General features: G+C 50.4%; 1 protein-coding gene across 2 annotated transcripts; it reads right to left on the reverse strand.

Annotated features, from left to right (window-relative positions):
- Positions 1-769: 769 nt before the first annotated feature.
- Positions 770-26,737, reverse strand: UQCC2 (ubiquinol-cytochrome c reductase complex assembly factor 2). 2 transcript variants are annotated; one of them, XM_069564130.1, is made up of 5 exons: positions 26,311-26,477; positions 23,355-23,468; positions 5,168-5,285; positions 4,950-5,024; positions 770-950 (listed from the first exon to the last, which is right to left on the reverse strand). In XM_069564130.1, exons 1-5 carry the CDS (start codon positions 26,402-26,404, stop codon positions 938-940), a joined length of 414 nt encoding a protein of 137 aa, XP_069420231.1. In that variant the 5' UTR covers positions 26,405-26,477; the 3' UTR covers positions 770-937. The 2 variants fall into 2 exon arrangements, with proteins under 2 accessions (XP_069420231.1, XP_069420232.1); XM_069564131.1 differs by lacking the exons at positions 5,168-5,285; positions 23,355-23,468 and adding an exon at positions 4,120-4,189 and having other exon boundaries at positions 26,311-26,737.

Genomic DNA, 26,737 nt, shown 5'->3' on the forward strand with positions numbered 1-26,737 from the left:
TAACTGGTTTCTGTCATCATCCTATGTGTTTTATTTTCTGTAAACACTGTGAGGAGTCCAGGTACAGAGGAGGTTGAGAACCCACTTCCACTTCCCAACAAGGGGTGCTGTCGGCCCTGCCAACCCCTGCTCTCAGCTCTGTTCTTGACAAGAAAGCTCAGGTGGGATCGTGGCGGTCCATGGGCGAGCACTAAGGCTCTGTGGAATCACGCAGTGACCCTGCGGTGTCCCTGCCGGGACCTGCCGTGTGGCTGCCCCCAGAACCTGCTGCCAGCGTTGGGCCGACTAGAGCCAAGGCCCCAGGCGGCCCACCAGCCACCGCCCTGCCCCTTGGGCCGACCTGGGACGCGGCTGTTCCATGAGGTTGGGGCAGAGGGCCAAGCAGGCTTTCCGCAGCCCTCTGCCATGCAGCGCTGCCGCTTTCTGTTGGCGGCGGGACAGGATGGCTTCTTCGGTGCTTGCCGCTATGTTTGGCTCTCCCCCAGGAGCGCCTACAACAAAAGGGAGCCCGAGACCTTGCCAAGAGCCAGGCAGACCCCTGCTGGCAGGTGGGGGCCCCGTGGCCGTGCAGGAAGCACCTTGCCCAGAGGCCCTGTCCCCTTCCCCTCTCAGGCCCAGACGCAGACCCGTGCTTCCTCTCCCAGGGACGCCGAGCCTGACCGGAGGGTGGGCGGATGCTCAACCTGCATCCCTTCTCAGGCCGCAGCTCTCTCTAGAGAAACAAAGGCTTCCTTTCTGTGAAGGGCCGACGAGACTCCCGAGCCGTGAGGATGGGGAAATCAGGGCGCTTTATTGACGGTGGCAACATACACGGCCCCACGCTTAGGTGCGCGGGCGCGGCAGGGCCCGCGCCCAGGCTGTGTGCTTCCCCTCGGGGCTCCCGGGGGCGAACTTCTCCTGCAGCTTCTTCCACGTGCCTTTATTCATCTCCTTAAACTCATCCAACGTCTCTGCAAAAGAAGAAGACAACAAAAAAAACAGGTGAAGTGCAAAATCATTCCACAGGCTGGCCTCAAGGGCTTTCGCCATACAGGCATGCCTCTCTTCACAGAAAAAAAGATGCGCACAGCCCCAGCTTCTGAGAAGCGAGCCAAGCAGGGTAACAGACAGCTATCGCGAGTGTGGATGAGCACTGGTGTGCCGAGACCGCGTCCTGACAGCGGCCTCTGCTCACGTGGTCCCCATGCAGCATCCAAGCAGGGCCCGCTCTGCCCAACCTGAGCCAGGACACGGCGCTGCTGTGTCAGCTTTGCAACCCACGCATCCTGAGGCTCGACCCAAAACTCGACCTGAGCCACAGGGGCTGTCTCCGTTGTACAGATGTGGGGACTTGAGGCAGAGTCGGGTAAGGGAACCTGAGCAGGCTCTACGGCAGGAAGCGGCAGAGCTGGGGTCTGAACCCAGGCACTTACGTCCACCCACACCACGGGGATGAGCAGACACCCTCGACTCCAGGAGGGAGCTGGGCCTGGGCCCCCGTCCCCACCCACCATTTCCACACTGGGTCCCCTCAAGCAATCAGGTTCCTCATCTGTGAGCCTCAGGTTCCTCATCTGTGAAGTGGAGACATAAACACCTTCCTCAGAAGTTGGGAGCTGTATTTTGGAGTAATTTCACTGATTTCTGACTGTGCTGGGTCTTCGCTGCTGTGTGGCCTTTTCTCTAGTTGCAGTGTGCAGGCTTCCCACTGGGGGCGCTTCTCTTGTAGCAGAGCACGGGCTCATGGGCTCTGGAGCACAGGCCCAACAGTTGTGGCTCGTGGGCTTACTTGCTCTGAGGCACGGGGGATTTTCCAAGATCAGGGATCGAACCCGTGTCTCCTGCATTGCTTCTGCATTGACAGGAGGATTCTTTACCATTGAGCTTCCAGTGAAAAGTGGAAAGTTGCTTAGTCGGGTCTGACTCTTTGTGACCCCATATACAGTCCCTGGAATTCTCCAGGCCAGAATGCTGGAGTGGGTAGCTGTTCCCTTCTTCAGGGGATCCTCTCAACCCAGGGATCAAGCCCAGGTCTCCTGCATTGCAGGCGGATTCTTTACCAGCTGAGCCACCAGGGAAGCCCCACAGGTTGTGACCTTTAAAGGAAATAATGGAGGTGATGTGCTTGGCACCTGGCCCACATTCAAGAAAAGGTGGCCATCTTCACAGACGTGAAGGCAGCAGGAGGCAGAGGGGCCTTCATTTAGAAACACACATCCACCCCTCCTCCCCACCCCTCAGCGACCAGGGCAGGGCTTCTCAGTCTCAGCACCAGCGAGGTTTAGGGCCAGGGAGCTCTCTGTTGCAGGGCAGACCCGGCACTGTGGCAGCATCTCAGCCTTGACCCACCGGACGGCAGTAGCAAACTGCCCCTTCCTGCCAAGCCTGACAACTAACACGGTCTCCAGGCGCTGCCAGTTTCCCTTCGAGGCAAAATCGCGTCCTAGTTGAGAACCACTGGTCTAAAGTCTCTCCAGGGCTGAAGTTCTATGATACCTAATTTTACTTATATTTTAAATTTAGATTTTCACATTAATATTCATAGCCTGGATTTCCATTTCTTAATGAAACTTATGGAGAAAAAAGAATAGCTGTTCTGAACAAAAAGGTAACTTTCATTATTACAATTATTGTCAGTGGACTCCCGACTAAATTAGGACCTGCACTGTACCCCAGCCACGAGCCCAGCATCCTACCCCGACTTTTCCAGAAGTCCAGACTGCCTCGTGGGGCACAAAACGGGATGCCATGGGCTCCCTGTCCCGACAAGCCCTGACGCTCCTTCAGAGACTCCGGGGACCCCACCCCAGGGTGGACACACTCGGGACGGACACGCGGTCACATGTCAGCATTTTCAGGCCCTCAGACCCTCACTACAGACAGCGCAAGGTGCTCTCCAGGCCTGCCAGAGGAGATAGTCGGTAACCTGATTCCAGAGTCACAACAGAAGTATGAGGCTTGCTGTGAAAGCTCATCAGCCAATTTCCCAAGGCTGAGCTCCTCGCCGTCCCAGAACAGGCTGCAGCATAGGCCAGTTGGGGAGGTCTTGCGTCTCCCCTCTTGGCGTCCCTGTTCTCCCCCAACCCAGCGTCCCGAGGGTTAACAAAGAGGCTGAGCTTCTAGAATTCCTTTCTATTCTGATTTCAAGTTCAAACTTTGCTTAAACTCTTTGGGGTCCTCACAATAACACTGTGCATCGAAGCTTGTAATTACATGGGCCTGGGGACATGGGGATATATTCACTTGGATATACATAAAATTGCCAATTAAGTAATTCTGCCTGGCCAAAGTATCTTCACCCTAGTTTTTCAGAGAGTACTGTAATAAAAATAGGATCAGGGTCACCACACAATGGCAGATGACACCACTAGGTTTTAATCTGTTCAGAAGGCTAAGAGTTTTCTGGAAGCCTAAATCCTCAAACCTTAGTGGCTGAAGGGTACCAGAGGAATAGGAAACAGAAATTTCTAGAGTACCAGAAGGCAAATGTTTCAGGGCCATGGCCTCCCAGAAAAGGTTAGCCTATTTTTAAATGCAGTGTCCTTGGCAATAAAAATAGTAATTTTCCAGAACCTGCCTGTTTCAACCCAGGCTCCCCCTGCCGCCACCCGCCACGTGCCCCTCCAGTGACAATGGAGATGGGGAAGAAGGAGGGGCTGGGCGAGGCAGGGTATTTCCTTTCTTGTTAGTCAGGGTCTGTCAAGGACTCCAAAACAAACCTAGTTAAACCCATATCTAACCCGCAGTCCATGTCCCCATACACGTCCACTGAATGGCTTTTTGTTTTAATTAAAACCCTCATTGTTTATAAAGCCCTCTTAGGACCATAAAAATAAAATTATTTTCCTTCCATCCTGATTTCAACTACTTCCATTTGGCAAATACATATTCCCCTGTTCCCTGCTGCCCAGTCTTGAATTTAAAAGCTCTGAAGATAAATTTGCTTTTTTTAAATAACGCCTTTGGCCTTCTCCATATTCTATGACCAAAAAACATGGGCCCTGTAGCTTCAGAATTTCCTGTGGGCTATTCCACAAGACTTTCCATCAAGCAAAGCTGTCTTATTAGATGATTCCCTGTGGCCACTCAAAAACCCATTTGCAAACCAACCAGAAACAGCAGCAGCTGCGCTTCCCATACCTGTGGACAGGATCAGCTTGTACTCTTCCAGGGACAGGCCGCTGAAGCTTGTGTCTCTGGGGCGAGGGTACTGGTCACAGGGGCAGAGAGGAAGGGGGGAGAGATTAGTTTCATGGCACACCCAGGGCCCACATCGTGGAGAGAGGCGAGCTCTCAAGGGCAGGCCCTGGGTGTCCAGAGGCCAGAAGGAGGGGAGCAGCGACACCTGGAGGCCACACCAGCGCCATCCCGGCTCTGAGGCGAGCACGCGGCTCGGAAGCGAGCCGGCGCCTGAGCCTCTGGAGACCCAGGCTGGGTCGGGAGGGGCCCCCGGGCAGTGCCATGCTGCTGCTCCCAGACCATACTTTGGGTCACGAGGATTTGGGAGAAATCCCCTTTTCATGCAGACTAGGCCTTCGGCCATGTGTATTTGTGGAATTACTGAGCACATTTTTCAAGACTGGGGAAGAAACAGTGGAATTTGACAGCAGACACATCAGGGCTGAGGAGAGGCCCAGCGTTTTCTGACAGGACTTCCTGGTCACCTCAACTTTGTTCCCAGTGTGGCAGGAGGGTGGGCAAATCTGTGCGAGACCCAACAGCTGTCAGACATGCCCAGAAGCACCCCCTGGCATACAAAACGTGGCTTTTCTTCAAAACTGCCAACAGCTTTCATTTAGGTGACCTAAAAGCCTCTACCAAGTGCCTTAGTTGGCTTGAAATTACTGGTTACATTTGAAAGTAGCAAAACCACAATTCTACACAAAACATCATATAATCAGATTTCCCTCACTCTTACTGGCTGTCTCCAGTCAGAGGGCTGAGGACAGAAAAGCCTGTGGCCCACTCACCTTGTGTTTGTAGTAGTTTGAATGGAGGCGTGCCAAGCTCTCGTACATCTGATCACAGGCCTCAGGCTCTGCAATCTGAAAAACAGAACCCCGAGAGAGTGAGCAGACGGGCCCTGCCCGAACCCGGCCTGCAGCGCATACCTTGAGGAGGGGCCCCACCTAAGCCAGGCCTTCCCAGGGAGCAGGCCTGCAGCGCATACCTTGAGGAGGGGCCCCACCTAAGCCAGGCCTTCCCAGGGAGCAGGCCTGCAGCTCTGCGCTGGCTTCTCCGACCACAGGTCCTGCTGTCGGAAATCTCCTTTTTGGAATAATGATTCCACCTCAGCAACCCCCAACCTGCAGAAAAACTCAACCAGCAAATCAACATTTGTGAGGCACCCGTGGTGTGTGAATCAGCCAGCCACCGAGGCGGGAGGCATGCAGCAAAAATCCAACATTGGCAGGAGTGCCGGGGGCAGTGCGGGCCGCGGGAAGGCAGAGCAGGCGCGTTCCTGCGTGCCCCAGTGGTCGGCAGGTGACGGACGTGGGGCTAAGCAGGGCTCTGCAGAAGGCACAGGAGTTGGGGAGGGTGGAGCGGGCCTTCCCGGTGGAGGGGCCGCCTATGCCTCAGAGCGGGCCGCCTGGCTGCGGGCCTGAGCGTACACGGGAACAAGAAAGAGCGCTTTTTGAGTTGAACCTTCACGATACAGATTCTCTTATGAAAGGCCAAAAAAAAAAAAAAAATCATCTGAACTTTCACCTGTGGTGAGTAGGGAGCTGCTGAATTTGTTTTAGGACGAGACAGGTGAGCTGAGGAGAACCGAGAGCGAGCGCCAGTCAGGCGCTGTGAGGAAGGCCGGGGCAGAAGCACGCCCGGCAGACGGAGGAGGAAGGTGGCCCCGGGACCCCAGGGAGGAAGGGCGGCCCTCGGTGGGGACACGGGCTTTCCCCTTTCATGCCTCTTCCGAGTTTTCCCTTCCTTCTGCCTTTGCCAGTATTCAGCTACAGCTCCTTAGGTCATTCTGCCAAGAATTCTGAAAGCTCCCCAGGATGAAACTTTCTCTTCAATATTTTCTCCCAGAATTTCCAACTTAAATCCTCTCTCGAAGAAGAAAGAACATGAATAAGTCAGCAGGTAAGTGTTCAAGAGGGAGCTCTGCTCTGCCTCCATGTGCGCGCCAGATAGCGTCCCCACTTTACGGCGGACAAAGAAGACAACCCGTCACCGAGTCCTCCTCGCTCCACCCCCAGCTCAGGCCACCTGTCAGCAGGACGCCCGGGCAGCCACGTCAGAAGAGAAGAGGTGAGGGGCTGAGGAGGCAGCCAGCGTTTGCTGAATAATAACCAAAGGCACTATTTGGATGGATCAGGGTTAAAGGGCTGAAAAGAAAGAACGGATGGAAAAGCAGGAGGCCGGTGACTGAGTTCTGGTTCCCCAGGGCAGCGCTTTCAGACAAAGTCCAGCTGGAAAAGAACCTGCAGCGCGCACTGTGCGGGAAGAGCATTTTGAACGTTCTGTCTTTGGCAGGGCGTGCAAAACCAAGAGCTAACCAGACGGCAGATGAGCAGAAGGCGCAAGGCGCAAAAGGGAAAAGAGTAACACCAGCCAGACTTCTCGCGGCGGCCGTGTAGACTGTCACAAGGCATTGGATGGATGTGCTCACGTCTAAACTGACAGAACTCCGGTGCGCCCCGCCCATGCTGGAGCAGGGGTCCGTGGCTGTGGGCAGCAGCAGGGTCAAGCCACCGTGTCTGGATCCCGTCACTTATGAGCTCTGGGGTATCGGGCAAATCATCCTCTCTCTCCTGACACTTAATCTCCTGAGAATGACGACATTCTCTCATATAACCACAGAACCATGAGCAAATTCAGGACATTCAACATTGACACAACACTTCTATCTATCCCAGCGTCCATATTCCAACTCTGTCAACTGTCTCAGTGAAAATCCTTGTAGGAAAACAGTACTCTAGACTCGCCTCCAGCACTACCTGCCACATTTCTTTCTCTTGCAGCCAGGACACCTCAGCCTTTCTTTGTCTTTCCTATATTGACATTTTTGAAGCATACTGGCCAAATTAACCCTTCTTTTAAAAGAAAGATAACGATATTCCCTCTTTCTGAGGGTGATGTGAGGGTAAGTGAGGTAAACGCCTGAACTGCTCTGAATTCAGGGCCTGGGACGCTAGCGAAGGTGGTTACTATTAGTAGTCAACAGTTACAGGAGACACAGGCCTTCATTGCACTACCAGGTGAAAGAGAAGACTTCAGGATGAGCCCTGCGACAGCGGAGTGAGGGTGTGGGGAGGGCACCCCGACGCCACTGGCGGAGCCAGGGAGACCCACCTGGGATCCTGGCGGGGGTGGGCAGTAGCCCCCACGGGTCGGGTGCCCTCCAGGCACGGGGCCGGCTCATGCCCACGCAGAGGGGACATCGGTAGATCAGTGCTGCTGGTACGGCTGGAGGCGGAAGTGACTGCCGAAGCTCCGCTCCAGTCCTGACCCTGATGGCTCTCAGTGGGCCCCAAGTGCTCCATGGCCACCCCAGCAGAGATCACACACCGACCCTGTCTCTGCCAGGCGAGTGGCCGCCTGCAGCACCTGTTCCCTGCCTGCAGGCCCCGCGTCCTGACCTTCCCCTCCTGCACCACTGACCACTGTCCCAACCCAGCTCTCACAGTGTGACTCTGGCCAGCACCCCGCCTGGCTACCCCGGGCACAGACCACCGGCGTGCTGCATCCTCCCCAGTCCGAGCTCCCACCAGACCCTCGCCCTCAGGGTCCCTCCAGCAGGAGTCCCCGCCTGCCCCTCCTCTGAGTGTGATGGTGACAGGGGGCTGGAGGCCTGCTTAGCCACCTCCTCTGTACCCTGGGGGGAGGGCAGGGGGTCCCCTTGCTGCCCAGCGCTTCCCACCTCTGGCAGAGCAGGAGAGCAGAGGGGAGGGACAGGGAGGGGAAGGGGTCACCCTGCAGTGCACCGTTCAAACAGCAAGGCGACCCTCTGGGTTCCCTCGACCTTTCAAAAGTCTTTCAGTGTTAAAAAGACAGTCTCCCAGACACTTTCCGTAACGTCTGGAGCTCACTGAATAATCTGACAATCACCTCTAAATGACCAACCACCAAAAAATGAACTTGTCACTCAATTTCCCATTTGAGGTCAGAAGGTGTCTATACAAGGCCGTAAAGGTAGCTCAGTGGAGGTGATGGGAGCTGAGGTATGGCAGTTTCTGGCCAGTTATTACCGCCTTAGCAGAGATGGAGCCATGGCCAATTCTGGGGTTCTAGTCACACCCAACCCAAGCTCGGCAAGTACAAAATAGTCTTATTTACTACTTAAAAGTACATCCATAGAAACAATTCTCTAATTCCAGAAGCCTTACCACACGCCCACATCCTACACTTTATTCACAGGTTTCAGCACAAACACTGAATTCTGAAACACTTTCCCCTGATGAGGTGTACTGTGCACTTTAGGAAACATTCTCACAGACAATCTTTAAACTACCTGATTCTGATTCACACCTAATGAGATTACGGACATTTCAGGACTAATAGCAGCACTGGGTTTGAAAAAGGCAGCAAGGGATATTGTGGGAAATCCAGCTCTGCTCCCTAAATGTGAATGAAATAGATGTTCAGCTGACAAAGTGTCCTCGATGGCTCTATTTTCGCTGCCTTTGCATTTCCCCTGCTCAGTCGTCAGTAAATTTCTCTTTACCATATTAAACTTTTATACATATGAATCTACATGGCTGCCGCAGGCACTGATTTCAATTTTCAGAATTGAGTTTCGGGTGGCGACAGCAGCTGCCACAGCGGCCCCTGTTCTCGTCACACAAAGGGATGCATGAGCACTTTCGGGAAAGGGCGCTGCAGACTGCTTTGCCAATTAAGGTAGGGCTGGATTCAGTCCAGGAGGATCTATGAAAAAAGGTTTCCATGACTTGGTAATGAACTTCCGAAATGAGTTCATCCCGTTATGGGAGTCTATTCCCTTGAGTTCAACTGAAAATCTTTCTTGAGCACCTACTATGTAGAGTGCTCTGCTAGGCGGCTGCCAGGGGACATAAAGACCCAGCCTCAGCTCCAGAGAAGTTGACGATCAAGCTGAGACAAGATACACACACAATAAAAATAAAAAATGACCAGGACAGACTGTAACTGAGTGCCGGAGTTACAGGAGATCAGAGGCAGAAGCTAGAGAAGAGGCCTGGTTCCCACGGCAGGTGTGGCAGGGAAGGTTTGGGTTTCACTGCAGTGACAGCTGAGTGATACAGGGTCAGAGGCGCTCACTTTGAGGAGTACAGACTTCAGAGCTGGACTCGGTGGAATGGGGATCAGAGGCACTGGGAAGAAGAGGCATGAAAAACCAGGGGACAAGCATGGTCCAGGGTCGTAAGTGGCTCCAAGGAGTGCTTCAAGGCCTGGGAAGCTGCCGGATTCCTGACAAGCCCTGTGTCTGAGCCTTCAGCCACAGGGCACGAGGTTCTCAAAGGGTAAGAACCACCGAGGGGCTTCCCTGCTGGCTCCACCTGCTGATGCCAGAGACACAGGTGTGAGCTCTGATCTGGGAGGGTCCCACATGCCACAGAGCGTGCACCACACTGTGAGCCTGTGCTCCACAGCCTGAGAGTTGCACCCCCCGAGCCCACGCGCCACAACCCCTGAGCCCACCTGCCACATCCCCTGAAAATCATGTGCCACAACCCCCGAGCCCACGTGCCACAACCCCCGAAGATCATGCGCCAAATCCCCCAAGGCCACACGCCAGAACCCCCGAAGATCACGCGCCACAACCCCCGAGCCCACCTGCCACATCCCCTGAAAATCATGTGCCACAACCCCCGAGCCCACACGCCACAACCCCAGAGCTGACGTGCCACAACCGCCGAAGATCACGTGCCACAACCCCAGAGCCCACGTGCCACAACCCCCGAAGATCACACGCCACAGCCCCCAAGCCCACGCGCCAGAACCCCTGAGCCCACGCGCCACCACCCCCGAGCCCAGGCGTCACCACCCCCGAGCCCAGGCGCCTCCAGCTTGAGCCCACGCACCAGAACTCCACGTGCCCTAGAGCCCATGCTCGGCACAGAGAGAAGACACTGCAACGAGGAGGCCGTGCGCTGCAACCAGAGACAATCCTGAGTGGCAACAAAGACTCGGCACAGCCAAAAAAAAACCACTGGGGGCAGAGATCAAGATGGCGGAATAGGAGGATGTTGAGCTCATCTCCTCCCACAAATACATCAAAATATCTCCATGTGGAACAAGTTCACAGAATACCCACTGAACACTGGCAGAAGATCTCATATAACCAAAGCTGTAAGAACAATCACCATATAACTGAATAGGATGAAAAAATAAAAATAAAAGGAATCAGGACAGGAGGAAGCTTTCATTTCAAAGGGAAAAGGTTCCCTTACCCTGGGAAGCCCCTTCACTGACTGGAAGGCCCACTGGAAGACAGGGAGCCTCAGAGGAGAGTGCAGTGCCGGCCTGTGGAAGGCAGGAAGAGGGAGACAAGCAAGACAGCGCAGGCAACCTTGCTGCACTTCCCAGCCCCCCAGGACACACGCCTGCTGGTGTGGAGAATGGCTGCGACAGGCACTGGGCCTTCAGAGGGCTCTCCTGGGCTGTGCAGAGGCAGCCCACAGGGCCTGCAGTGTGGTTTGAGCTGCAATGGCAGGGGGTGGAGCATGTCAGGATAGAGCCCAGGTCTGCCACAGGAGCCACCCCTTCAACGTGGGGGTGGGGACGGCGTGAGCCCGCCACAGCAACCTTGCTCTCAGGCTGTCGCAGCGGGCACGGCTCTGCCCCGAGCTCTGGGGGTGTGCAAGCGCCAGTGGCTTGCCCACAGGTGGAGGCGGGGCTGCAGTCTGAGCTGACTCCTGGCGGGTGAGTGACCAGCAAATTTATGCCGACAGCAGCATCTAGGGGCCATCTGAGCCAATTAATGGCGCTCTCCCAGCGGAGGCAGGGCTGGAGCAGGCATACAGGGGAGCGGGGCTGACATCTGAGCTGATTCCTGGTACTCCCACAGCAGAGGCGGGGCCAAGGGCAGTGCCAACAACAGTGTGCTCTGAGAGCATGCACACAGGTGACAGGAAATGCCACGGGGCACACGTCCCGGGAGACAACTCCTGCAGAGGAACACACAGCAGCTCCTTTTCCAGTGGAGCACGCCAGTCCCACCGACCTCACGCCACAGCCTGCAACTGGATTTGGGGCTTCTACTCCAACAGCTGGGGACTAGACCCTGCCCCTAACAGGGCTGTGACAAGCACAAAGCAAAGAGGAGGCCCTGCCCAGCACCCAGGGCAGGCTGTGGTCACCACAACAGCAGCCACACTGCCGTCAAGGGGGCAAGGGCCAGCACACGTGACGAAAGACATGGCAGGCATCCGTAACAAAGCAGCCCTCACACCAAAAATACTCGGCTCACACAGGCCACACAGGGATGGTCCCGTTTAAAACCAGCTGCTCATGATCACAGTAGATGACCGTTTTCTCTAGATTCAGAGTCACAGTAATCTAAGTAAAATAAAAAAGCAGAGGAACCATTCTCAATGTAAGGACAAGAGAAATCCCCTAAAAGACCAAACAATGAAACACACCTCTCCAGTCTACCAGGTCCTGGGTTCAAAAGAAAGGTAAAGAAATGGTCAAGGAATTAAGAAAGGCGATGGACAGAAATGCAGGTAACTGTCACAAGGAGCTAACCTCAGATAAAATGGCAACCCACTCCAGTACTCCTGCCTGAGGACTACTCGGACACAGGAGCCTGGCAGGCTACGGCCCATGGGGTCACGAAGAGTCAGACACGACTGAGCGACCAACACACAGTGTTAGATACGCAGGTGATACCACTCTAATGGCAGAAAGTGAAGAGGAACTAAAAGGCCTCATGATGAGGGGGAAAGAGGAGAGCGACAAAGCTGGCTTAAAGCTCAACCTTCAAAACACTAAGATTGGGGCATCCAGTCTTCATGGCAAACAGGTGGGGAAAAGTAGAAATGTTAGGGAAAGCACATTGACTCAAGCTGCCCACCCTGGCCAGCCACCACAGTTTTACGACAGGAGGCCCTGGTAAGGAACACGGAACTAATAAGCCACCACCAACAGGGAAAGTTAGGGAAAGGTCAAAAAGGGACACCACGTGCCCAGCCACCTTCCAGAATCCTTCTCTCTGGCATCCATCTTGGCTGAACAAGGCGTGCACCACCAGGAAGGACTCTGAGTCAGAACAACTGGCTAAAGACAACCCGGAAGCTAATCCCATCACCATAAAACCGGAGACTGTGAGCCACGTGGCAAAGCTGTTCTCCTGGGCCCCTCACCCCACTGCTCTCCGCCCGGGCGCCCCTTCCCAATAAAGCCTCTTGCTCTGTCAGCTAGCGTGTCTCCTCGGATAATTCATTTCCGAGCGTTAGACAAGAGCCCATTTCGGGCCCTGGAAGGGGACCCCCTTCTTGCAACAGAGATAGTGACAGACTTTATTTTGGGGGGGCTCCAAAATCACTGTGGATGGGGACTGCAGCCACAAAATTAAAAGACACTTGCTCCTTGGAAGAAAAGCTATGACAAACCTTGACAGCGTATTAAAAAGCAGAGACATCACTTTGCCAACAAAGGTCCATCTAATCAAAGCCATGGTTTTTCCAGTAGTCATGTACGGATGTTAGAGTTGGACTATAAAGAAAGTTGAGCGCCAAAGAGTTGATGCTTTTGAACTGTGGTGCTGAAGAAGACTCTTAAGAGTCCCATGGACAGCAAGGAGATCAAAGGAGATCAGCCCTGAATATTTATTGGAAGGATTTATGCTGAAGCTGAAGTTGCAATACTCTGGCCACCTGATGAGAAGAGCCAACTCACTGGAAAAGACCCTGATGCTGGGAAAGACTGAAGGCAGGAGGAAAAGGGGGAAACAGAGGATGAGATGGTTGGATGGTATCACTGACTCAATGGACATGAGTCTGAGCAAGCTCTGGGAGATGGTGAAGGACAGGGGAGCCTGGTGTGCTGCAGCCCATGGGCTCACAAAGAGTCAGACATGACTGAGGGACTGAACAACGATGAACATAAAGAAGAGGAATCAGAGAACTCAACTGCCGAGATGGGAACGAAGCTAAAGGCAGTAGCAGCAAACTAAGTAATGCAGAAGGGTGAATAAGTCATCTGGGAGACTGTCAACCACGAACCAGCATTTGCCAAGAGCACATCAACTGAACAGCACCACAGGCCTTTGCCATCTGCCTCTGTGGAGACAGGACGCCGAGCTGCTGCAGCTGCTGACCTTCCACACGCCCTGAGGGGAGTTCAGGGTGGAGAGGGGGCACTCTGTGCTCCAGGGCAGCTGGTGGAGCAGGTCTTTAGACAGTAAGGTGTTTGCAGGAACTGATTTCACAATCCCAACCCTTGCATCTCTTCATATCTAGAAAAGCACTAAGTCCCTTCATGGTGACATCAGCTCCTTCTGAAGAGCAGAAATCCTTTGGTAAAGTAAGCACTTAACTGCATTGAACTCCCCCTTCACCAAAATCTTATATATTGACCTAACCTACTGCCTCTTTGCAGCAGTCTGTCAGAGCTATCTGAGAGATAGCTATCAGAGCTATCTGTCTCCCAGCAGTCCTCCTTTTGCCCCAAATAGAACACAACTGGCAACTCTCACATTATACATCTTTTTAGTCAACAAGGCAAAATAACAGAAATCAGTTAGAATGGCAGAAAGACAAATGGGAAAAGAAATGAAAGCAACATATAAGGCTTATGGGATACAAAGCGTGCCAATCTATGCATAAGGATTTGAGAAGAAGAACGTTAAAGAAATTATGGCTGAAAACTTGCCAAACCGGAAGAAGGAAACAGATATCGAAGTACAGGAAGAGCAGAGGGTTCCAAATAAGAGGCGCCCGCCAGGACGTCTCATAATTAAAATGGCAGAAGTTAAAGATAAAGAGAGAACTCTTTAAGGCAGCAAGAGGAAAACAAGAGAGTAAGTTACAAGGGAACCCCCATGAGTATCAGCTGATTTCTCTGTAGAAATTCTGCAGGCCAGAGGGAGCAGCAAGATATATTCAAAGTCCTGAAAGGCAGAAACCTGCAACCTAGGGTACTCTACCCAGCAAGATCATTATTTACAATAGAAGGAGAGGGAATGGATCTCTCAGACAAGCACAAACTAAAAGAATACAGCAATACTTAGACCTATCCTGAAGAGAGTATTGAAAGGTCTTCTCTGAATAGAAGAGAAGCAAGAACCTTTAGGAAAGGGAAAATCACAATAGAAAAAGCAAAATATATGAAAGGATTGTAGATCACTTCAATAAACCAAAATATACATTAAAAAAAAAAAACAGAGAAAAAATTTGTGAAAGCAATTATAACCACAGTGAACAACAAAAGGATGAAGATGTAAAACAGGACATTAAAGTCACAGCACTCTTATTTGGGAGAGCGGAATAAGAAAGTGTGGGTTTTTTTGGTTTTGATGCATTTGAGCTTATACGACTACTGGTCTAAAGCAAACAGGTACCATCAAACCGTAAAAGGAAAAACAAAAAGACAGGAACAAAGCAGCAACATAAAGTCAACTGGAAAACCAGGTTTAGAATGGCAATGAACACAAACCTAGACAATTACCTTAAATGTCAATGGACTAAGTGCTCTGATCAAAAGACACAGAATGGCAGACTGGGTAATAAAACAAGAGCCTACCGCATGCTGAACAGCCACTTTAGGGAGAAGGATAAGCACAGACTGAAAGTGAGAGGATGGAAAAACTATTTCATGCAAACAGAAACGACAAGAGTGGGGGTCACGGCATCGTAAGACAAAACAGACCTTCAAACAAAGGCCATAAAGAAAGATGCCCAGGGACACTATATAATGATAAAAGGGTCGATACAAGAAGAAGATATACTTAGTAATACATATGAACCCAATATAGGAGCACCTAAATAAATAAAACAAATTCTAGCAGACATAAAGGGAGAAACTGATGGGAATACAATACTAACAAGAGATTTTAATGCCCCTCTGACATCAACCAGTAATGCTGAAGAAGTTGAGGTTAAACACTTCTATAAGACCTACAAGACCTTCTAGAACTAACACCCAAAAACGATGTCCTTTTCATTATAGGGGACTGGAATGCAAAAGTAGGAAGTCAAGAGATACCTGGAGTAACAGACAAATTTGGCCTTGGCGTACAAAACGAAGCAGGGCAAAGGCTGACAGAGTTTTGCCAAGAGAACGCACTGGTCATAGCAAACCCTCACAAGAGAAGACTCTGCACATGGACATCACCAGATGGTCAATACTGAAGTCAGACTGATTATATTCTTTGCAGCCAAAGACGGAGAAGCTCTATACAGTCAGCAAAAACAAGGCCAGGAGCTGACTGCGGCTCAGATCATGAACTTCTTATTGCCAAATTCAGACTTAAATTGAAGAAAGTAGGGAAAACCAGTAGGTCACTCAGGTACGACCTAAATCAAATCCCTCACGATCACACAGAAGTGAGAACTAGATTCAAGGGATCAGATCTGACAGTCAGAGGCCTGGAGAACTAGGGACAGAGGTTTGTGACACTGTACAGGAAGCAGTGATCAAGACCATTCCCAAGAGAAAGAAATGCAGAAACACGAACCAGTTGTCTGAGGAGGTCTTACAAACAGCTGAGAAAAGGAGAGAAGTGAAAGGCAAAGGAGAAAAGGAAAGATACACCCATTTGAATGCAGAGTTCCAAAGAACAGCACAGAGAGACAAGAAAGCCTTCCTCAGTGATCAGTGCAAAGAAATAGAGGAAAACAACAGAACAAGAAAGCCTAGAGATCTCTTCAAGAAAATTAGAGATACCAAGGGAACATTTCATGCAAAGATGGGCACAATAAAGGACAGAAATGGTATGGACCTAACAGAAGCAGAAGATATTAAGAAGAGGTGGCAAGAATACACAGAAGAACTCTACAAAAAAGATCTTCATGACCCAGATAACCACGATGGTGTGATCACTCACCCAGAGCCAGACATCCTGGAATGTGAAGTCAAGTGGGCCTGAGGAAGCATCACTACGAACAAAGCTAGTGGAGGTGATGGAATTCCAGTGGAGCTATTTCAAATCCTGAAAGATGATGCTGTGAAGTGCTGCACTCAATATGCCAGCAAATTTGGAAAACTCAGCAGTGGCCACAGGACTGGAAAAGGTCAGTTTTCATTCCAGTCCCAAAGAAAGGCAATGCCACAGGAGGTTCAAACTACTGCACAATTGCACTCATCTCACACACTAGCAAAGTAATGCTCAAAATTCTCCAAGGCAGGCTTCAACAGTACATGAACTGTGAACTTCCAGATGTTCAAGCTGGATTTAGAAAAGGCGGAGGAACCACAGATCAAATTGCCAAAATCTGCTGGATCATCGAAAGAGCAAGAGAGTTCCAGAAAAAATCTACTTCTGCCTTATTGGCTACGCCACAGCCTTTGACTGTGTGGATCACAACAAACTGTAGAAAATTCTTCAACAGATGGGAATACCAGACTACCTGACCTGCCTCCTGAGAAATCTGTATGCAGGCCAGGAAGCAACAGTTAGAACTGGACATGGAACAATAGACTGGTTCCAAATTGGGAAAGGAGTACATCAAGGGTGATACTGTCACCCTGCTTATTTAATTTATATATAGAGTATATCATTCGATATGCCGGGCTAGATGAAGCACAAGCTGGAATCAAGATTGCTGGGAGAAATATCAATAACCTCAGATATGCAGATGACACCACCCTTGTGCCAGAAAGTGAAGAACTGAAGAGCCCCTCAATGAAAGTGAAACAGGAGAGTGAAAAAGTTGGTTTAAAACTTAACATTCAGAAAATGAAGATCATGGCATCTGTTCCCATCAATCATGGCAAATAGATGAGGAAATAATGGAAACAGTGAGAGACTTTATGTTTTGGGGCTCCAAAATCACTGCAAATGGTAACTGAAGCCAAAGACGCTTGCTCCTTGGAAGAAGAGCTATGATCAACTGAGACAGCGTATTAAAAAACAGAGACATTACTCTGCCAACAAAGGTCCATCTAGTCAAAGCTATGGTTTTTCCAGTAGTCATGCCTGGATGTGAGAGTTGGACTCTAAAGAAAGCTGAGCACCGAAGAACTGATGCTTCTGAAGTGTGGTGTTGGAGAAGACTCTTCAAAGTCCCTTGGAGATCCAACCAGTCAGTCCTAGAGGAAATCGACTCTGAATACTCACTGGAAGGACTGATGCTGAAGCTGAAGCTCTGATACTTTGGCCACCTGATGCGAAGAACTGACTCACTGGAAAAGACCCTGATGCTGGGAAGGATTGAGGACAGGAGGAGAAGGGGACGACAGAGGAGGAGATGGTTAGATGGCATCACCAACTCGATGGACATGAGTCTGAGCGAGCGCCGTGAGTTGGTGATGGACAGGGAGGCCTGGCGTCCATGGAGTTGCAAAGAGTCGGACACTACTGAGCAACTGAACTAACTGACATCAACGGACAGATCTCCCAAACGGAAAACCAATAAGGCAACAGAGATCCTAAATGATGCAAGAGAACAGTCAGACTTAACTGATATTTTCAGGACAGTACATCCGGAAACTTAGAATACACGTTCAAGTGCACATGGAACATTTTTAGGATTGATGACTTACTAGGACATGAAACAATCTCCACAAATTTAAGGGGAGAGAAATTATTCCAAGCATCTTTTCTTACAATAACAGCATGAAACAAGAATATCAACCAAAGAAAGAGAAACGGGAGGGAAAAAAAGATTACACTGAGACTAAACAGCAGGATACTGAACAACCGGTGGGCCAATGACAAAGTCAAAGCGGAAATTAAAACATACCTTAAGACAAATGACGACGGAGATGCAACCAGACAAAAGCTACGGGACACGGCAAAAGCCATTCTTGGTGGAAAGGTCACAGTGATGAAGGCATTCCTCAAAAAGCCAAGAAAAAATATCAAATTATCCAACATACCGCTTAAAAGAATTAGAAAAAGAAGAACAAACAAACCTAAAGTCAGAAGAAAAGAGACTGAAAACCTCTGGCTAGGCTCACCAAGAAGAAAAGAGAGGGGACCCAAACAAAGAAAACAAGAAATGAAAGAGGAGAAACGAGAACTGACATCACAGAGATGTAAGAAGCCAAGAGAGGATACCATGAACAGTTTATCTGCCAACAAACTGGATAATCTAGAAGAGATGGATGTTTCTAGAAACACACAGCCCACCAAAGCTGCATCAAGGAACAGGTCATTTGTTTTGTTTTTTGGTTGCACTGTGTGGCTTCTGGCATCTTACTTCCCTGACCAGGGACTGGACCTGGGTCATGGCAGTGAAAGCTCCGAGTCCTAACCACTGACCACCAGGGGGTCCCCAAGAGGAAATAGGTAATTTGAACAGACTGATCACCAGAAGTGAAACAGAAGCTGTAATATAAAAACACTCCCTGCAAACAAAAGTCCAGGGCCAGACGGCTTCACTAGGGAATACGACCAAACATACACAGAAGAACTAATACTGGTCCTTCTCGAATTCTTCCAGGAGACTGAAGAGGACGGGACACCCCTGAAGCCATTCCATGAGGCGACCATCACCCTGACACGAAAACCAAAGGCACCACCAAAAGAGAAAGCCACAGGCCCACATCTTTGATACATACAGATGTGAAAATTCTCAACAGAATACCAGCAGCACTTCCCTGGGGGTCTCGTGGTTGAGAATTTGCCTGCCAATGCAGGGGACACAGGTTCAATCCCTGGTCTGGGAAGATTCCACATGCTGTGGGACGGCTAACCTTATGTGCCACACCTATTGAAGCCCACAGGCTTTAGAGTCCGTGTACCGCAAGTACTGAGCTCGTGTGCCGCAAACACGTAAGCTCATGAGCTCTAGAACCTGTGTTTCACAAGAAAAGCCGCTCCGACGAGAAGCCCGCACACTACACCCAGAGAGTGCTCCCTGCTCACCAGAGCCAGAAAAAGCCCATGCACGGCAACAAAGACCCAGCGCCGCCAAAAATAAATAAATGTTAATTAAAAAAAAAAATACTAGCAAACCAAATCCAGTAACACATAAAAAGGATCGTACACCATCATCAGGTTGTATTCATCCAAAGTTAATAAGAATGGCTCAACATACGCAAATCAGCGTGCTGCTGCTGCTGCTAAGTCACTTCAGTCGTGTCCGACTCTGTGCGACCCCGTAGACGGAAGGCCACCAGGCTCGCCCGTCCCTGGGATTCTCCAGGCAAGAACACTGGAGTGGGTTGCCATTTCCTTCTCCAATGCATGAAAGTGAAAAGTGAAAGTGAAGTCGCTCAGTCGTGTCCGACCACTCTTCGAGACCCCGTGGACTGCAGCCCACCAGGCTCCTCCGTCCATGGGATTTTCCAGGCAAGAGTACTGGAGTGGGGTGCCATTGATACACCCCATAAACAAAAGACAAAAATCACATGATCATCTCAATAGGTGCAGAAAAAACATTTGATAAAATTCAATGTCCACTCATGATTAAAAACTCCTATCAAAGCAGGTATAGAGGGAACATATCTCAACATAATCAAAGTTTACTTATGACAAACCCACAACCAATGTAATACTCAGCAGTGAAAAGCTGAAAGCATTCCCACTAAAACCTGGAACAAGACAAGGATGTCCACTCTTACCACTTCTATTCAACATAATATTGGAAGTCCTAGTCACAGCAATCAGACAAGAAAAATAAAAGGCATCCAAATTGGAAGGCAAGAGGTAAACTGTCACTATATGAAGAAGATACGATGCCCCATACAACAAGCCATAAGATTCAACAGAAAAACTTTCAGAGCAGATAAATGAAATTAGCAAGGTAGGGCTTCCCGGTAGCTCAGTGCTGAAGACCCCATCTGCCCATGCAGGAGCCGTGGGTTTGATCCTTGGGTTGCGAAGATCCCCTGAAGATGGAAATGGCAACCCATTCCATTATTTTTGCCTGGGAAATCCCATGGAAGGGTAGCCTGGCAGGCTAGTCCATGGGGTTGTAAAAGAGTCAGACACGATTTCGTGACTAAATGAAAAAAACAAAGCAGGATGGAAGAGCCAATGTACAGAAACCAACTGCGCTTCTCTACACTAACAATGAAACATCAGAAAGTAAAAAAAAAAAAATCCTATTAAAATCTCATCAAAAAACAAAACACATCCTAGGAATAAACCTGACCAGGGAAGTAAAAGACATATACGCTGAGAACTATAAACACTGTGAGAGGAAACTGAAGATGATTCAAAGAAACGGAACTATATCCCATGCTCTTGCACTGGAAGAATTAAAATTGTTAAAATGGCCATGTTATCCAAAGCAATCTACAGATTTAATGCGGTCCCCATCAAATTACTCATGATATTTTTCACAAAACTGAAATAATCCTAAAATTTATCTTTAACCATAAAAGGCCCAGAATTTCCAAAGCAATCCTGGGGAAAAAGAACAAAGCTGGAGGCATAACCTTCCCTGCCTTCAGACAATAATACCACAAAGCTACAGTAATCAAAATAGTATGGTATTGGCACAAAATCTGACATGTACATCAGTGGAACAAAGTAGAGAGCCCAGAAATAAACCCATACACGAAAAGACATTCTCTCTTTAGCAAGTGGTGTTGGGAAAGCTGCACACCCTCCTGTAAATCAATGACGTTAGATTACTTCCCTATACCACACACAAGAAGCTCAAGATGGCTTAAAAAGTTAAACCTAGGACATGATACTATAAAACTCCTAGAAGAGACATAGGCAAAAGAAGAAATAAACAAGCAGCACCTAATCAAACTTACAAGCTTTTGCAAAGCAAAGGAAACTATAACAAAATGAAAAGACAACCTATGGACTGGGAGAAAATACACCCAAACGATGCAACCGACAAGGGCTTAATTTCTAAAATATACAGAACAGCTCATACAACTCAACAATAAAAAAACACACAATCCAACTGAAAAATGGGCGAAAGCCTAAACAGACATTTCTCCAAAGAAGTAATACAGATAGCCAACAGGCACATGAAAAGATGCTCAACATCGTTGATTATTAAGAGAAATGCAAATCAAAACTAAAATAACGGATTACCTCACACGCGTCAGAATGGCAGTCATCAAAAAGCCTACAAACAACAAATGCTGGAGAGGGTGTGGAGAAAAGGGAGCCCTCCTTCACTGCTGGTGGGATCAGCCCCTATGGAGAACAGTATAGAGTTTCTAAAAAACTAAAGAGTTGCCACACAATTCAGCAATCCTACTCCTGCGAATGTATCTGGAAAAGACTAGAACTCTACTTAGACAAGATGCTCACACCCCATGTTCCCATCAGCCAAGACGCGGGAGCAGCCTGAGCGCCCATCAGCAGAGGAGTGGACAGAGAAGACGCAGTGCACACACACACTGGGGTGTTACCAAAAGAGAATGAAATAAGGCCACCTGCAGCACCACGGATGGACTTAGAGATTACCACCTTAAGTGAAGTCAGTCACAGAGAGACAAGCATCACTTATCTGTGGAATCTAAAAAATGATGCGAATGAACCTATTTACAAAACAAAAACAGACTTACTGCATAGAAAATAATCTTAAGGTTCCCAAAGGGGAAGCAGCGGAGGGACAAATTAGTTTGGGATGAACAGATAAACAGTACTATACCTAAAACAGATAAACAAGGATGACTGCACAGCACAGGGAACCATGTCCAGTATCTTGTAGTGACTCCTGAGGGAAAGGACTCTGGAAAGAACATACATATGTATGACCGAGTCACTTTGCTATATACCTGAAACAAACAGACTGTAAATCAACTATACTTGACAAAAAGAACTGACTACATCACGGCCAGTTTCGGAGGCAGTGGGGAGAGGCCCTCGCTGGGCCGGAGCAGGTGCTGGGGTCCGGTGCCGGGGGGACACAGGCGATCAGAGAAGAGCGAAGGCCTCACCAAGCTGCACTAGTCCAGGAGGCAACAGGCAGACCCTCAGATCTCTAAGGGGGGACCCACTGACAGTGGTGGGCAGTCTAGATCTCCAGTGGGCGCACCTACATCTCTGAACATGCCTAGAAAACTGCCAAGCCTTGGTCTAAACGCCACCTTAACTCCCCCAGCTCCATCAGAACCAGGGGAGGAAAAGAGCCGGAGACACCTGCATTCCCTCTCAGGCCTGATTCCATAACGGCCGCTTTGCAGTGGGCTCAATATTACAGCTAGAAAATTGCACAATCCGCCCTTAGGTCATGCCTCAATCACCAGAGGAGCCACATGGTGGGCGACGCTGGATGGCGGCCCCTGCCAGCAGACGGCACACTGAGCCACAGACCCAGGCCTTGACTGGATGACTGAGAAAACAGGAGAGAAAACCTTTCAGTTCCCGTCTGAGGAGTTGGATGTATCACCTACATTACCGCCACCCCCAAAAAAGTTCAACTCCTTTCAAACGGGGCTGCTATTATTTCAACTTGGGTATTTAACAGAACTCCCTGGCGGGAGAGCCCCTTCCTGGGTGGCTCCTCCGAGCTGAGCCCCATTCTAGTTAAGTGGGCGCTGCCAGGAAGCCGCCTGTGCGCCTAATGAACTCATTAGAAGGGCTGGCGCCTTCCCCTGTACTTAAGTCAACAATTACTCTTGTTTTGCCACCTTCTACCGTGTTGTGATTCTTTTATTAATCTCTTGGTGCTACAGGGAACATGCACACTCTTAAGGAAACTGGATTGAAAGGAGGCAAAATCCATAAACATTAACTTTAAAAAACTGCACAATAGAACAGAGGATGAAAGAGGTGTTAAGCAGTGTTCTCTCTTCTCACCAACCCCTCCCTCTCAGTGGGCTGAGGGTGGAGCGGACCATGAGATTCCCTAGAGGGCAAGCCGCAGGGGGACAGATGGAGGCGGCCATTTTTGTGCTCTGGCTTCGGGTCTGAAGGATTAATTTGCTTTCTAGGGGTTCTGGCTTTTCTGTGCTCCTATCCCACCTGAGGACAGTCTTTCCCCATGTGCACTGGGGAGGGAGGGGTTGGGCCAAAGAAAAGCAGGTGGGCAAACTGAGAGCTGTTTCATTCTTTGCCCAAACTGCCCATGGGCCAAAGAGGTTCTGAACAGGAAACGAGGGGAAGGGAGGGCTTGAAGTTCAGGGAACAGGACCCCTTTCTAACAAGAAGAAATAACCTGGGAGGAATGGGAGCTGAGGAAAGATCAGGCACAAAGGAAACCACGCTCCCTGTCCTGCTGCTTAACTCCCAGGGACTCCAAATAAGTCACTTTTCTGATTTCATTTGTTTGCAAAGTGACAATAGCAGTGGTGACCTCACCTCAGCCGCACTAAGGATTAGACTGAGCTCACGCACACAAGTGTGCCAGGCATGCGTTCAGCGTTACCGTTCAGATGCAGGGAGCCACGAGGCCGAGAGCAGGACTGCCTGTCGCTCCCCTCTACGGGAACAAACACGCTGCAGAGGAGAGCCTCCCACTCTGGTCCTGTCTTTCCGGCAACTGGCAAAACCAAGGGGGAGACCCACACCGATCAGCTGACTGGCCGCCAGTTTAATGAACCACCTTTCTTTCTCAAGGTCTTTATAAATGATTCGGGGGTGTCAGTGGGAGTGACTCAACGCTGCTCTCAACTCCAGCAAGGGACTACTTCTAAAAATTACCGCAAAGATTTACAAAGCCTGGGAGCATTCTCAGGCGACAGGAGGATGAGGGACCACGACAGTGGCCCTGAGTAATGTGCCTGCGGCCATCGTGATGCACTGGTTCACTCTACCAGGGACGCGTTCATCAGCGGCTCGGGAACCATCAACCAAGCCATGAATCACATCTGCAGCCATGACTCAAATCTGTGGGCCTTCTGCTCTTCAGAACCGTCTCCCTAAGTGATGACAAGGGATGACAACCCCACAAGAGAAAGCTCAGTCCTCTTCTTCTGGCTCCTCTTACTCTAACAGTCAAATGGTGACTGTCAGACTCTCACCTTCCCAGGGTCTAACCTCTGGCAGCTCCTCTGCTGGCTGGTTTCACCACTCGAATTTTATCAGCGTTAAGTCACGTGCCTGCCCAACCGTAACCTCCCCGGTGGTAAGGACCAGGTTCTGTCCCTCTTCTGCCATTCCTGCAGTTCCCCACAGAGTGAGCGCTCAAATTAATTCTCACCCTCAGGACACAGAAACATTCCCCCGCTCTTCACTACCTCTCTCCACCTAGAGCTGCTTCATCTGCAGCTGCATTCCAGCAATGTTCCTCTCATGAGCCATAACCGTAATTTATTTACCCATTCATTCATTTACTGAGTGTCTTTTATGTGCCAGGAACTATGCTAGACGCTCTGGGGAGAAAGATAAAAATAGCACCATCTCTATCCTCAGGAAGCTCACACTGAAAACACAGGGGGTGCAGAGCCCTAGAAAGACTACAGGATTTGCAGAGTTGGAATAGTTATGACTCCTGCCTTCAAGATCTTTATACTCTGGGCCAGCGAAGACCCCTGGAATAAGCGTGAAGGCCCTCGTTGTGAGACCCTCGCCCCATTCCCGAAGCCCTGAACCAGACATCCCATCTACGCCCACCACCCAGTCAGCACTTGGTTCCTGTGATGCCACTGGGCACGTTGTCCTTGTTCCATCAGGGTGGCTGGCTTGACTCTGGGCTGGACTAAGTTCAAAAAAGGCAATGTTCCTGCTTTGACAGGTTGTGGCCAAATTTTTAAAAAGTCATTTCTTCAGAATGTGTGTGTACGTACATATCACATCTCATGTATCTGACCTCTTGCCTGAGCCCCAGGCTCAAATATCCCACTGTCAACTTGATATCTGCACTTGGAAGTAAATCCACTTTGCATCTCAAGTTAAACACGTCTAACACCAAATTCAGGATGCTCTTCCCACACCCCACCTGCTCCTTATCTTGCTTCTTCCTCAGCTCAATAAACAGCACCACCCTACGCCCAGTAGCTCAGGCCAAAACAATCTATCCTTGGTTCCTCTTCCCCTTTACTCTACATCTAATAGATGAAAAAGCCCTGCTGATACACCTTCACATTGCAGTCCAAGTCTGGCCACTTCCATCTCCTGTGCTGTTATCTTATATCCAAGCCCCCACCATTTCCTGTCTGGGCTACTAGAGGAGCCTCCTCTCCAGCTGTTCCTATTCTTGCCTCCCTATAATCCATCACTGATACAACCAGCGTGGTCTTAAAAAAAAAAAGAGTACATTAGGTTACATCAGCCGGCTGACTAAGCTTCCAGAATAGCTTCTCTCTGGTATTTATGATAAAATCCAACTCCTAACCAGAGCCTGCCTAGAAGATCCTTATGATGCCTGGCTCTTTTCTTCTGACTCACACCTCTTAGCAAATGCCATTTCACTCACTACCCTTCAGCCACTTGGGTTTTCTTTTTGCTTCCTGCCTCAGGACCTTTGCACCGCCTGAAAGAACACCAGGTGTCTTCACTGTTGGCTCACCGCCTTCCCTTAGGCCTCATCTATGCCTCACCTTCTCAGTAAGGCTTATCTATCATACCTAATATTACCCTTTTACCAGGGTACTCTATCTCATACCCCTCACAGTACTCATCTAGACTGTCCTAGGTATGTCTACTTGCTTACTGTGTCCTGAACTAGGACGTAAGCAAATTTCAAGTGGGCGGGACCTCATCTAATTAACTGCTGTCTCCCCAGCACCTGGCACAGTTCCTGGCACATAACGGGTGCTCCATAAGCACGTGCTATGTGAATGAACAAATCCCAGAGCCGCAGCCCTGACCTGGAGTTGAGAGCAAGAACACAGGTCCACTACTCACACCCAGGGGCTGAGCGTGAGGACTCAAACCTGCCGCACGAGTTACGGGGGCCCAGGAGACACACCAAGACTTAGCGGGCATCCTGCGGAGGTCCTTGGACAACAGCTCAGTCATTGAACAACACTCCGAGGTACTGGCATCGTGTCAGGGGAGCAACAAGCCTATGACTGTCATCACCTAAGGCCGGTGCCGTGGGGCAACCTGACTGCGCCCTGAGTCATCAAGAGCGTTTAAAAACAGAAGCCCTAGAGATTTTGATTCAGTAAGGTCGAACGGTCCCAGGCTACAGGATTTTAAAAAGCTTCTTTAAGAGCCTGCAAAGTGCAGCCGGGTGAAAGCGCCCAGCAGCAGCTAGGGTCCCCGCTCTCCGCGGGGCCTCGGGCGATAGGGCGCTCCCGCGCACGTGCGCCCGGGCAGCAGAGGCGCGCGCATGCGCACGCCCGCCGCCGGCCGCTCGTGGCCCCGCCCCGCTTCGTCTTCCTCTCCCCTCGCCCCGACCGCCTCCCCGCCGCAGGCGGGCCCCACAGCCTGGTCACCTGGGTGTTCTCTCCCTCCCGAAAGGCCTGCGCTACCCGCTGCCGCAGATAAGCGCCCAAGTCCCGGCCCCGTTTGGTCTCGTCCACTGGCCATTCCTCACACAGCTTAAGGAACCGCCGGTAGCGGCTGGCCGCCATGTTAGGCCCCGCTTGACTCCGCCCCTGAGGGAGGAGTCGGCGCGGACAGACGGCGCTTGCGCACTAGGCGTCGCCAGCTTCCCGAAGAGGCGGGCCGGGAGGGACGAGCGAGCATGCGCCGCTGGGCGGCGCGCTTGCTGTTCTGTGGGAAGGGCCGCCGCTCTCTCGCCTCTGCAAGTTAATTCAGTGTTCCTCCTCCAGGAACTAGCCCAGCTCCCAGGGGCAAATCAGTCGCGTAGTATCCTAGGGACAGCTTTGCTCTTTTGCAATGACTGCACAAGCTCCAGAC

The sequence above is a fragment of the Ovis canadensis genome, chromosome 20 (genome assembly GCF_042477335.2).
Source record: "Ovis canadensis isolate MfBH-ARS-UI-01 breed Bighorn chromosome 20, ARS-UI_OviCan_v2, whole genome shotgun sequence".
Taxonomy (NCBI): Eukaryota; Metazoa; Chordata; class Mammalia; order Artiodactyla; family Bovidae; genus Ovis; species Ovis canadensis.

Bases quoted from the DNA above. Each gene is read 5' to 3' on its own strand.
- UQCC2 (XM_069564130.1), bottom strand. From the start codon at position 26,404: ATGGCCAGTGGACGAGACCAAACGGGGCCGGGACTTGGGCGCTTATCT. The intron at 23,469-26,310 runs GTGACCAGGCTG...TGGTTTTGCCAG, and splicing joins GGGAGGGAGAGAACACCCAG to TTGCCGGAAAGACAGGACCA. The intron at 5,025-5,167 runs GTGGGGCCCCTC...TCTGTTTTTCAG, and splicing joins CCTGGGAAGGCCTGGCTTAG to ATTGCAGAGCCTGAGGCCTG.